The 12,842-nt window shown below is 32.4% G+C and overlaps 1 protein-coding gene across 1 annotated transcript; it reads right to left on the bottom strand.

Moving 5' to 3' along the window:
* Window positions 1-4,563: 4,563 nt before the first annotated feature.
* Window positions 4,564-5,548, bottom strand: LOC104239810 (uncharacterized). Its single transcript, XM_009794528.1, has 2 exons — window positions 5,342-5,548; window positions 4,564-5,004 (listed from the first exon to the last, which is right to left on the bottom strand). Exons 1-2 carry the CDS (start codon window positions 5,546-5,548, stop codon window positions 4,564-4,566), a joined length of 648 nt encoding a protein of 215 aa, XP_009792830.1.
* Between the last annotated feature and the right edge of the window lie 7,294 nt (window positions 5,549-12,842).

Genomic DNA, 12,842 nt, shown 5'->3' with positions numbered 1-12,842 from the left:
GGGATGTCATCAAGATATCATTGTTGTATCTCATACACACATGGATATTCTTATCAGAGAAGAAAACCACAACCATCCCACGACTACATTTTAACTTAGTCGAGAGTGGGCGATACTCTGATTATCTATGGGGTACTCTTGCATTCAACAACCTTATTACATCTATTAGTAAGAAAATGGATTATCACAAGAAGTACTATAGGATTGCTGGTATGTCACTCGCAATGCAAGTTTGGTTTTAAAAGTGCTGCTCAAAGGTTGACCCTAAAATTGCAAAATTAACATACTGTATTCTGCTATTCTGATAATTTATACATATGTATGTGAGGATTAACATCTGTATCATGTTAATGTATAAATATGTATGTGTTTCACTTACTGTATTCTGTTATTGTGAACTGCAAATATAATAAATACTATAATCTTTTAATAAATATTGTATTGTGTAAAACTTAAATACAACTACACCTAGCTTATGTTGTATATAGCTGTATGGAACTTTAGGTTGTATGCATCTTGAAATTACAGTATACATTAACAGAATACAACTTGAAATTAAGTATATATACAACTACATACATGTCTCAGTTTATATATATATTTATATAAAATTAAATAGTTATGTATAACTTAATTAACATGTATTTACTTGTATTTTAAAATATGTATGGTGTCTTATAGATGATTAATGTGAATAAATAAGAATCATATAGTCTTATTATGTTCACATAAACATAAACTAACAGAGGTTTAAAAAAATGTTAACCTCCAAATTCTCTCCTCCGGTTATATCACTCTTTGGCTGGCCTTTGGGATTATCTTGCACGTCAACATCATGCGACATTTGAATACCATCATCACGTGTCACTATGGGCTGATTTGCTTTAATCTGGTTAGAAATGTTCTTGAAGTTTTCATTGATCAATGTTCTTAAAGACGTGAACTCGCTCGTCACCTAATCAAAACATAAAAAATTAAATAGGTGTTGGAAAATATATGAATGTTAAATAACAAAACTGTATTATTTACTAATGGAATACAAAACTCACGTAGTCTTTGAATGAATTTAGATCATTCCTCAACGAAGATACTTCATCCGCTTTAGAATCCGCTGGCTTCTTATCATGCAACACATTTTGATTGACTTCAGATATACCAGCATAAGGAGTCTCGGGTTTAGTCCCTGCCTCTGAGTGATCTATAATCTGCTCTTTGCGCTTCTTGTGGGGTGGAGATGAAGAAGGTCTAACACTTGCATCATATTTCTTCGCAGGTTGAAGATGCGGTGTAGGACTAAAGTCATCTGAATCATCCTGATCATCTGCATTCTTGTCTGAATGAGTATTGGTAGGGCTGGTATCTATCTCAACGCCTTCCAGAGGAATTTGAATAACAACAAGCTCTACATCGCTTGGTTGGATGTCTTTGTAAACAATCTGGAAATTGAAAATTGTATGTTATATGCAACCTATATTTAAAGTTGATCACTATATCGAAATGTATATTGTGTGCAACTGTAGGCTATAGCAAAAGGAAAGTATAATCTGTATGCAGATGAATGGTGTATTGCATATGGAAAATCTAGGTTGTATTTAGATGTATATTGTATGCATATGTATGTTGGATGTATATAATAATGTATGTATTCGTATGGAACTGTTGGGTGTATGGAACTTGAAAATACAGTACATATTCATATGTATGTTATATGCAGAATAGACTATACTTAGCAAGTATTGTATGCAAAATTGAATTTCAAAAACTTATGAAATATTAATTTACCATGTTTCCCTGGTCTTTGAACATGCCATTCATCAGATAAGCATAAGTCGGTTGATTTACAGTGGTTCTCCAGTTGAGTAATCTGGGTACCCGATTACCAAGGCGCTCATAAAACACTCATATACATATGTATACATTAACAGAATACAGATGTTAATCCTGTTTGTGATGAAGCAATGGTTGATGGGAATAATACATCTGAGATGTTGTGTATCATACCACCTATATGTGTATCCAAAGAAGTACATGTATCACAGTTTGAGTTGTCGAACCATTTTCTTCCAAGTCAAATTCCAGAAGCTAGAATTGTGATACATCATGCAGCAAAAAATCCAACAGATGCAACTCCATTAGCCTCACATAGGAATCTGCGTCCTAGTAGATGGTATTCTTCGCCTTATGAGTCAAACTTCGACTCCGCAGGTTAGTAAATTATTTTAAAAAATAATGAATTATAAATATATGATCTTCTTCCCCCTTGTATACAAAATTAAATGTTTGTATTCATTACTTTCCTGAACAATAAGCACCTCAGTTAAGTTGACTCCCATATTCGACAAGAAACACTCATTTGAAGATGATTTGATTTTGGGACCACATCCTACATTAGTTATTCAGGAGTATGGGAAATGGGTTCGTGAAGGTCTTCTCGCTAAACATTACCAAAAGTAATTTTTTTAGTCTATATATCTATTCAATATATTTATAATTTAAATAATAGACATATTGTATTTTGAAATTCATTGTAGAAGTGATTTGGAAGACCATTACAAAAAGAGCAAGTCAACACTGCATATACCGTTGGATTTTGGTGTTGATCAAGTCACTTCAAAAAATTGGTTTTACCTTCTCTCATCTGACGACAAAGTATGGAATGACAATGTAAGACTCCTTCCACATTTAGTATGTTAACTCTACACTACTATCAGATACATACATGTATTCTGCAACATGTATGTAACATACAATTTTACTAATCTGTTTTCAGCAGTTGATAGATTACATACAGCTGCATGTGTTCAATTATGTTTTCAGCATTTGATATTTTCTGAATTTCATTCAATGTACTGACATGGTGTATTCCATTTTAAATGTAGCATATTGGTGTCATCTTTTACTACTTAAGAAAGAAGGGAAAGTACAACCCAATACCCAACTTCACGTATACAACTGTTGATTGTATATTCAAGACAAAAATAACTGAAATATTCGACAGGTATGCTGATACAGATAGTAATGCAAATGTAGCCAAAGAAGAGGATGTGGTATGTGAGTACATAAGGGGCTACAGATTGATGGCTAATGTACCGTGGCATACTGTTGACAACGTCTTGATACCAGTCAACTTGGAAGAAAAAATGCATTGGGTATTGGCAGTTGTCTTATTCAATGATAGATCTATCAAAGTGTATGACTCCATTAGATCAGCATTGCATGATTCTTATGTGGCTTCAGAGATAGATAAGCTAGCTAAGCTTGTACCTCTGTATCTATCGATCAGTGATTTTTACAAAGATAAGCAAGGCATAGATTGGACTCATGACTCAGCATACTCTAACAAGGCACCAACTGATCCCTTTGAAGTTGTTTTCATTTCAGATCTGTCTCAACAAAATCCCGGTAGCATGTATGTGTTTAATCCTTTTCCTTGTATCATTTTTATAATAATATGAATTATTTTTAACTGTTTTGGTGCATTCTTTCAGGGATTGTGGGGTGCATGTCGCGACATACACAGAGTTTCTTAGCACCGTTGGGATGGTTCCACAAATAAAATTTGATGCCAATTTGCTCCATCAAAGATATGGTGCCCTCCTTTGGGATTATGTTATGCGGAAGATAGACGCTGATGCCGTAAGCGAGAGCGAAGCAACTTCAAACATTCTTAGGCACATCACCGATTCTGATACGTCGGTGAAGATAATGTTAGAGTAGTCGTAGGTGAATGTAGTTTTCGATGGGAGTTTTTGTGAATACTTTTTTTCTTGGACACTGTGTTGGTAAAAATAGTGTGTTGGACAGGGTGTTGGTAATTTAGTGACTGTATCAACAGTTTTTATACATTATCATTTCAAGCATCCAATCGATGTATTGACTTTTTTTTTGCTTCTGAATTAATCTGTCCTTCAACCTGTTGGGTTTTTGTGTGTTTATATCAGTTTGTATTAGTATGTATGCAATATTTTGTATTTATATGTATTTAACTTATTGTAATAGTCAGTTATTAAGTTGTATTTATATGTATTCACCAGGTTATGTTCACATATTTTCAGCAGGTGTATTTAGACCTTCATATTTATATAAATATTGCATTGATATGTATTCAGTTGTACTTTGAATACATATTTTTATATATAACTGATTTTATTCATCTGTATTCATTTATATGCAAATGTATTCAAATCTATTTAGACCCTTGTATAATACATATTTAGACATCTATACGTGTATAACAGATTGTATTAATATATATTCAAGTGTATTCGAATACATGTATTTTACTTTCATAAATCATATTCAATCTCTAATATATGATATTTATTCAGAAAAAAATCATCAGTTCTGTTTATGATACAATCATACCCTGTGTATACAATTTATTGTAATCATATGTATTCAATGATTGTATTTATCTATATTCATATATAATGAAGATATAATGGTCGTATTTTAATTACGTATTCAGATTTAATACACCAACTAAATATATCCGAAACATATTCGAAATGACACTGTAATACATGACAAATCATTTTTCATTAATACAAGTCAGATTGTGAACTAATTTCTACGTGGAACATTTCTACAAGTACGCTTATTATGTACTTCCTGCCCACATATGCTACACGAATGTTGATTTTTCTTCTGCAGCAATTCAATCAACGGCTTATCACGCTTCTTCTTTGGTCTTCCAGGAGGTCTTTTCCATTTGGGTGGTAATACAACTTCATCTGCTACATGGGCTGGTATATTCCATTCTTTCCAGTCAGGCAAAGGATACACGGGCACCTCATATGTCATTACAACAGACTTTGGTTTGTAATAATCAGAGCAATAATCTTCTGACATTAGAAACTTGCTCTTCAGTACAGCCCAAGCGTGTGGGCACGGTAATTCGTCGACTTGGAACCGCCCACAACTGCATTTTTTCTCTAAAAGGCATACTGTGTAATGTCTTCCTTCATCGTTCACCATATGCAAATATTCAGTCGATGGCACAACCTACATTTTAAAAAACAAATAATATATATATCAAAGAATATAAAAGAAATAGAATTTTATCTAGTTTTAAGAATCACAATATATATTGTATTAAAATACAACTATATTAGATACAACTATATTTATACATACATAATTCAAAGACATACATGTATATACATGTAAATACATTGAATATAGATGAATACGTACTAAAGGAATGCTGACAGAATATTAAAGAGTAGTCTTGACTGAATATAGGATACAACTTCCATTGCTACCTTGAAATATATACAGTTAAATACCTTGTACCATAGATACATATAGGAAACAAATACATAAATAAAAGACAACTTACAGTCATTCGTGTAGACATTGCCTCGTTCAAGGTAAGCATCTCCTGGTATTTTTTACCAAGCGTTGTGTAGGTCTGTAGAGCCTCTTTACGATTGCTACAATTCCAACGTCCAAACATTTTCCTAACTTCTTCGAGGAGGTCGTATATTGGCAATTCCCTTGCTGACACAAGTGCGACATTGATTGACTCGGTAATATTTGACGTCATTGTCCATCCCCCGTTGACAGGTACATACAACCTAGCCCACTTTTCGTATCCAACTAACTCTAAGTATTCTTTCACCCTAATATCTACCTTCCCACCTTCTCCATTAGACTGTCAAACTCAGCCTGTGTGTAAGCTTTTGCCATTGAAAAGTATATCTCGCTCAACTTTGAATGACTCTTTTTGAATTTCTTATATACGTTGTTCCAAAGATGCCATATACAAGCAAAATGTGGTACAGTTGGATACACTCTTGATACAAGCTTGATGATACTTTCGTTCCTATCTGAAACGATGCACATGCTTTCTCTCTCACCATATGCTTCCTTGAATTGCTCAAAGAACCACGTCCAAGCAACATCGTTCTCTAAATCAATAACACCATATGCCAGTGGAAGTATATGGCCTGTAAATAAAATGGCATACATATTTTAAATATGTATTTCAATATTTTATATGCAGTACTATTATAATACCATATTATAACCAGCATACTCACCTGCACCATCCAAAGTGCTGGCCGAGACGAAAGTCCCAGTGTAATATGGTTTTAAGTTGTTTCCATCCACAACCACAATGAGTCTACATTGATCGAACCCTTTTATAAAGGCATACAAGGTTATATACACATACTTGAACTCATTTTGTGGGAATTTTACCATTCTAATGTGCGAACCAGGATATGTCATATCCAGTATCCTGGTAATTTATTGTATGAATCAGTCGGTTCACCCCTCAAAAAATTCATTGCCTTTTCTTTAGCCCGCCATGCCAACATGTAACTAACATCGACACCTAAATCTGTTTTTACATCATCAATTATATCATTTGGGGTATATTTCTCTTATGATTTGTAAGCTTGGGCCTAATCATACCACCTATAAGGCTGCTACTTGCCTGACGTTGCTCATACACCTTATCCTTCAACGGACATGTATGCTTATCATTGAACTCTCTCACTTTGAACAATTGTGATTTGTTATTGCTAGAAGCCTTAAACCTCCATGCACAATCATCAGACATACATAATAATGCATAGTTGCAAAGAAGTTATTATTATACATATGATCAATATAAATACTTACAAAAAATACACTCATATAAATTTGAATATATTATTGCATCTATATATACATATAGAGTATTATACAACACAAATATATACAGTGTTCAAGGTTGAATACACCTATACTTATAAGCATACATTTAAATACAACTAATACACTTAATAAAAAACAGTTAGAGCCACTACATACAACTAAATACATCTACATACGTGATTGCAGCTAAATACATCTGCATACAGCTAAATACATCTACAAACAGTTTGATTTTACATTCAATTCTTCTGTACTAGCGCAATGCTCCACACCAATACATGTATTATTAATACATAATAACTAAACACACACACCAATATAGGTCAAGTAAAAATTCACAAATACAACTAAATACACCTCCATACACTTTACAAATCCAACCAGAATACAATAAACAAAACAATAATGAATACTTAAGAACACTCAAACCTGATTGAATTAGACCTATCAACCCGGAATTGAAACCTTTTTGATATAGCATAATGCTCCATCACCTCTTTCAATGTAGCTTTATCCTTATATACTTGTCCAACCATAATCTCCCTTTGATTTGTTTTTGAAATTATCAAATCGTCTAGTTCGAACACCCCAATTGGTTCGCTTGAATTGACAACATCAAGGGCAAGGGTATCATCTATATCGAAATTATACCTTTGAACTGCTTCTTCCATTTGGACATGTCGCCTTGAATTAAACTACCTTCGGATACAACTTCTTTGTCAATTGTTGTTATGCACAAAGGATACATCTTGAATTCTCTGTTCTCTTTTTTCAACTCTACATACACCCTAAAACCCATATCATTGTGTATTTCCATTGGCGTGCAATTTCCTTCTACTTTGTATTGAATTTTAATGGACTTTGAGCTCAAATCTATGTCCAGTTGCTTTGAAATTGACGCGACCACATCATTATACGACGCATACTCCTTTATCAGTATTCCCTCAATCGAATAATCGACGTAGTTACTCTCACTATTCCACTTTCCAGAATGTCGCAATAAAATTGTAAAAGTTGTCATATGCAAAATCGAATTTGAACATATTTTTGTATACAATTGTATTAATCTCAAATTTTCTTGGTTGAAAATTTATTTCTACGAACTGTAACAGAAGAACAAGAAAAGAAAGAAGGGAGAATTGAAAATCTACAGATTGTTATGTTTTTGAGTACTTTCGGATGGAAAATCTTCAATGGAGGGGGAAATACAGATTATGGGTGATATAATTGTGTTAGTTGAGTTATATTAGGAGACTATTTGCGAGATTGATTTTGTTTCCGTTTTAAATCAGTTGAAAAGTCCTTTTTTAAGGAAAATATGTTACTGTATTCAATGATAAAGATCTTGAATACAGTTGAATACAAAATCTTATTAACTGGATTTCCAAGATTGACGCCTTTTTTTCCTAATGTATTCAAAATACAGTAATCTAAATACATTAAATACATCTAAATACATATAAAAACGTATATAGGATGTAATATAGCAAATGGTATCTATAAATAGCTAATTACCACTAAAAGATAGTGCTTCTTGAAAATTTTCCATTTTTAAATCTTGGCCAAACACTAATTGCTGCTCAGAAGTGCTTTTCAAACTAATTAGCCAAATACAAACTGCTTCTCACCAAAAGTACTTTTGAGAAAAGCATTTTTAAAGAAAATCAATTCTCAAAATAAACTGATTTTTGCAGCTTGGCCAAACGGGCTATTAAACCCTAATAAACGATGCAGTTAGCAGATAACGTATGAGGAAATGGGAGCTATCAACACGTGAATTGAATAATTTTCGTGCGCGCTGGATTTGAACAGTGATTGCGAAAGGAAAAATGACACTGTATAGCCGCTCTCAAAATTTTATAGTCGAAAAAATATATATTTTTATTATATTTTTAGTATATATATATTCTGTATATTATATACAAATATTATACACTTTTTCGGCTACAAAATATAAATATTTTCTGGCGCGAGATAAAAATTATAATATCCCAGTCAATTTTATTTTAATTTAGGCCTTCGTTCGAGAATAAATCCGTACACTGTCAATAACTCTTAGAAAAGTATACATATAAACAAATTAAAGGGAAAAGAAAAATCAATTGCAGAGTGGAACTTGTGTATACGGGTGGAGGAACATGGAAAATGCTTAACTTACGCCAAATTATTTTAACTTAACATGATTAGGTGATAAAAATGAGTTGAGAATGTATTCAATTAATCACAATTAAGTGATGAAAAGTAATATGCAAACACATTATACATATATGATTTGGTGTAAATAACGAGTAAGTCGTTTCTGGATTAACGTGGTCCATGCATATATTGATATCTCTATGAATTCAGATTAACAGAGAATTGATATACTGAATTCAGTTTGATCATATACTTTATGTATGTGCTAAATACTACTCCTATTAGTATTACATTTGTTATTCTTTCGGCGCAGTGGTATTACGTACATTTTTTTTTCTTCGTACTGCATGGTAGACTTTAAAATTAAACTCACATTTATTTTGCAGTAGACTCTCACGGATACCATTAGATGGCATGGCAAGACGTGATAGTAGGGTGAAATTTAAAAATAGCCAAATTTATAAGTGGTAATTTAAAAATAGTCACACTTTCAAAAGTAATCGAAATTTAGCTACTTTTCATGTAAAAATAAATTTGAACGAAAATACTGTTCAAAATACGAAAAATATTCCAGCATAATATACTGGAGTTCGAATTTTTTACATTTGAACTTCCAGCAAAATATATTGGAGTTCCAGCATAATATACTGGACTTCCAGCATAATATGCTGAAAGTTCATATACAGTTGCTCCAATCTTCAGTATATTATGCTGAAATTTTCCGTGTGCTGTACTTCCATCATAATAGGCCGTAAGTTCATACACAGATGCACCAATCTCCAGTATATTATGCTGAAACTTTCCGTGTTACAGCAAAATAGTAAGTAGCTATTTTACAATGACTTTGCAAACGCTGGCTATTTTTCAATTACCGGCCCGAAAACTGACTAGCCCCTGCCATTTTCACGTGATAGTATTGGTCATTGGTATTGATATTACAGATTTTTATCAGGTATTTTCCAGCTTTCAGAGCTTGTTTGGTGGGAGTTGTTAAGGCTTCTTAAATCCTAATAAACCCTGCAGATAACTGAGGAAATGGACTGAGCAATTAGCACGTGAATTGAATAATTTTCGTGTTCGATTTTCATAGTGCGCGCTGGATTTTGAACAGTGATTGCGAAAGAGAGCCGATTTTATTTGGGCAAAGATCACGCCTGCTGCCAAAATTATTTGTATACGGTGATCGTAAAAGTGTATAGAATTTATATATATTTTGGTTATTATTTTTAGAACGACTATATAATGTCATTTTTTTGCTCTTATTTTAATTTAGGCCCTCTTTCGGTAGTAAATCCGTACGCTGTCAATAATAACTCTTTTTATCTGGTCATGCCACCAGAGTCCAAAGAATCAGCCCAATGAAGCTGAAGTGAATCTGCAACTTTTTGAAAAGTATAAGCGAAAAGGGAAACAAAAATCTACTACTATTACAGAATGAAACTTGTGTATGGAGGTGGAGGATTAACATGGAAAATACTTTACAGTTACAGCAAGCACATAGTATTATATATTTATTGAGTATAAACAACGAGTAAGTCTGTTGTGAAATCAGTTGGTTTGGTTTGTTTCAAAGTCTTTTCAGATTATCGTGACCCACGCATATATCTCGAAGAATTTAGATAAACATGCACATCTATTGTACGAGCCGTGTTCGATCATGGTTTCTTTTCCTGGTTGAACATGAGAAATATTGATTAGCGGGTAATTCCTTAGCATGTCTTTTATCTTCCCTCTCCTGTGATTAGGAGTATAAACTGAATCGAAAATCGCATTAAATCGAAAAGTCAAACCAAACCGACTAAAAAACTCAACTAGATTTGGTTTGATTTAATTTGATATTGAGTAAAAGAACCTAAACTAAACCTACATATAAATATATAATTTTTTTTTATGCTTTTAAGAATTTATATAGAATTTTCTTTAAAAAATGTCTAGAAATTCTTCGATTCACTTACGGAATATAATATTTAATAGAATATGAAGTGCTCCATATTTATTAACTTTAAATAATGGGTTGTATAATCACTTTCTTATCAAGTCTTACTGAAATGTGTCAATCTCTTTGTTTTTCCATATTCATATGTCAAAATCTATCAATATTCTTATATTTTTTTCTAATTTGAAGTAGTTATTATTATTTAGGTATCATATTGATTTTTATGTTTAATTATTAAATTCGATTAACTTTGAAAATGTACATCAACAAAAAATTATTGCCAGACGACTAAAAAAATAATTATCACATGTTACTAAGAAAACTCACCCATAAGAATATTTTAATAGTGTTATGAAACAATAAAAGAAGAAGAAGAGTATTGCAGAGAAAAGTAGAGAGAAGAGAATTCTTATTGATATGGGATGAATTACAATGGAATAGAACCCTCTATTTATAGGGAGAGACTGACTTAGCCACCAAGCAATAAACCCTAGAATCTCTCTAAATATAGACATTTACCTTAAATAGAATTCTATTTATAACACTCCCCCTTGAATGTCTATTCAACAGATAATGTGCCTCGTTAAAACCTTAATTAAATAAAACCCAATGGGAAAAAAATTGTAGAAAAGGAAAAAGAGTACACATATCTAAAAATACGCTTTTTGGTTGCCTCGCTAAAAACCTTGCAAGGAAAATCCAATGGAAAAAAACCTTGTAAAGGAAAAAGAGTGCAACACGCATTAACTCCCCCTGATGAGAGCATCAATTCACATCTTTAAGCATTTGCATTCCAATCTTGTGCACCATCTTCAAAACGATCTTTGGTAGAGACTTGATAAAAAAATCAACCATATTAACTTGAATGAATATATTGCATCTTGAAATCATCAGTCTTGATAGAGATGTAATGTCTTCATAAACTTCCGTAGAATGGCCTTTCAATATCTCCATAGAGGTATTCTCGCTATCACATTATCATGCTTATAGTTATAGCAAGATACATATGTGCACAAATTGCACTTAGGATGTGGTACTTCAAGACCAAGAATTGTATATGCTTTAAGCGACTTAAATCCTTCATGGATTGTCATATAAGTTAAGTCATATAAGCCATATAATAGACTTTAGATGCATATCAAGTTTTTATGTCATGCTAGACATATAAGATATCGGAAACTGATTGCACATACCATTGACTTTATACTTTCAAGTATTTGAACTACATGTCCAAAACTACATGTCTTTCATATTAAACCAATTCTATTTGAATTGTGTATCGTCTATTTGGCCAATATTTTTGTATCTGTCTCGACAGCCTTAAGATTCCCATCTATACTTAGCACTATGATAGATGTCGTCGACGAACATTTTATATCGGTTCCAATAATTTTTCATAAAGACATAACATAGAGATCTCTTCATTCATATATTCAGGTACCTGAATCTCTCATGAGATTTTATGAAGTGTTATGTCATGTGATCTTCTTGATCACTTGCCTCCTTATTATGATCAGTTTGATCATTTGATCATCTTCTTTATCAAGAAGTTTTATTTGAAACCGATTTGTCTATACGCTTTAAGCGTACCATAGACTTTGTCCTTCTATGACTTAATATGAGCATTTGCAATGAGAATATAGTTACTTTCTTTGGGTCAGCAAATGCGTATGGCATGCTTTATAATATATAGCAAACGAATTATCTTTTTATGAACTTCAAGTTCATATTATGATATTCGAGGATCTATATATACAAATGATAATCCGTTCCACGTAATTTTTTCTCAAGTGTTTATCATGTCTGCCTCTCATGTTAGAAAAACTAACTTGTTTCCTTAACTTTGAGAGCCCATCTTTGTGTGTCATGGTGCTAATCAAAATATACACCGCACATTAATAATAATAAGATGAAATTATTTGGTTCCTGACCCTGAACCACTTGTGAGGGGAGAATGTACTATACTTTCGTATATAACCTATATCAAACTGATATAGATAACTTTGTTCTCATAAGCAATAGTTTAGCTATTAAGTGGAGGCACTTAATAAATTATTTTGCTAAACCAACTGTGATGTAAACCAACTTATCAAGATGGACTTCTTGAATAGAAAATCTAGAAATT

The sequence above is a fragment of the Nicotiana sylvestris genome, chromosome 3 (assembly GCF_000393655.2).
Source record: "Nicotiana sylvestris chromosome 3, ASM39365v2, whole genome shotgun sequence".
NCBI classification, from domain to species: Eukaryota; Viridiplantae; Streptophyta; class Magnoliopsida; order Solanales; family Solanaceae; genus Nicotiana; species Nicotiana sylvestris.
The sequence above is the reverse complement of the archived record's forward strand: the minus strand, read 5'-3'. Positions and strand labels throughout refer to the sequence as shown.

Coding starts and splice junctions, on each gene's coding strand:
- LOC104239810 (XM_009794528.1), bottom strand. CDS start 5,548: ATGACGTCAAATATTACCGAGTCAATCAATGTCGCACTTGTGTCAGCA. Junction 5,005..5,341: donor CAATGTCTACACGAATGACT/GTAAGTTGTCTT, acceptor TTTAAAATGTAG/GTTGTGCCATCGACTGAATA.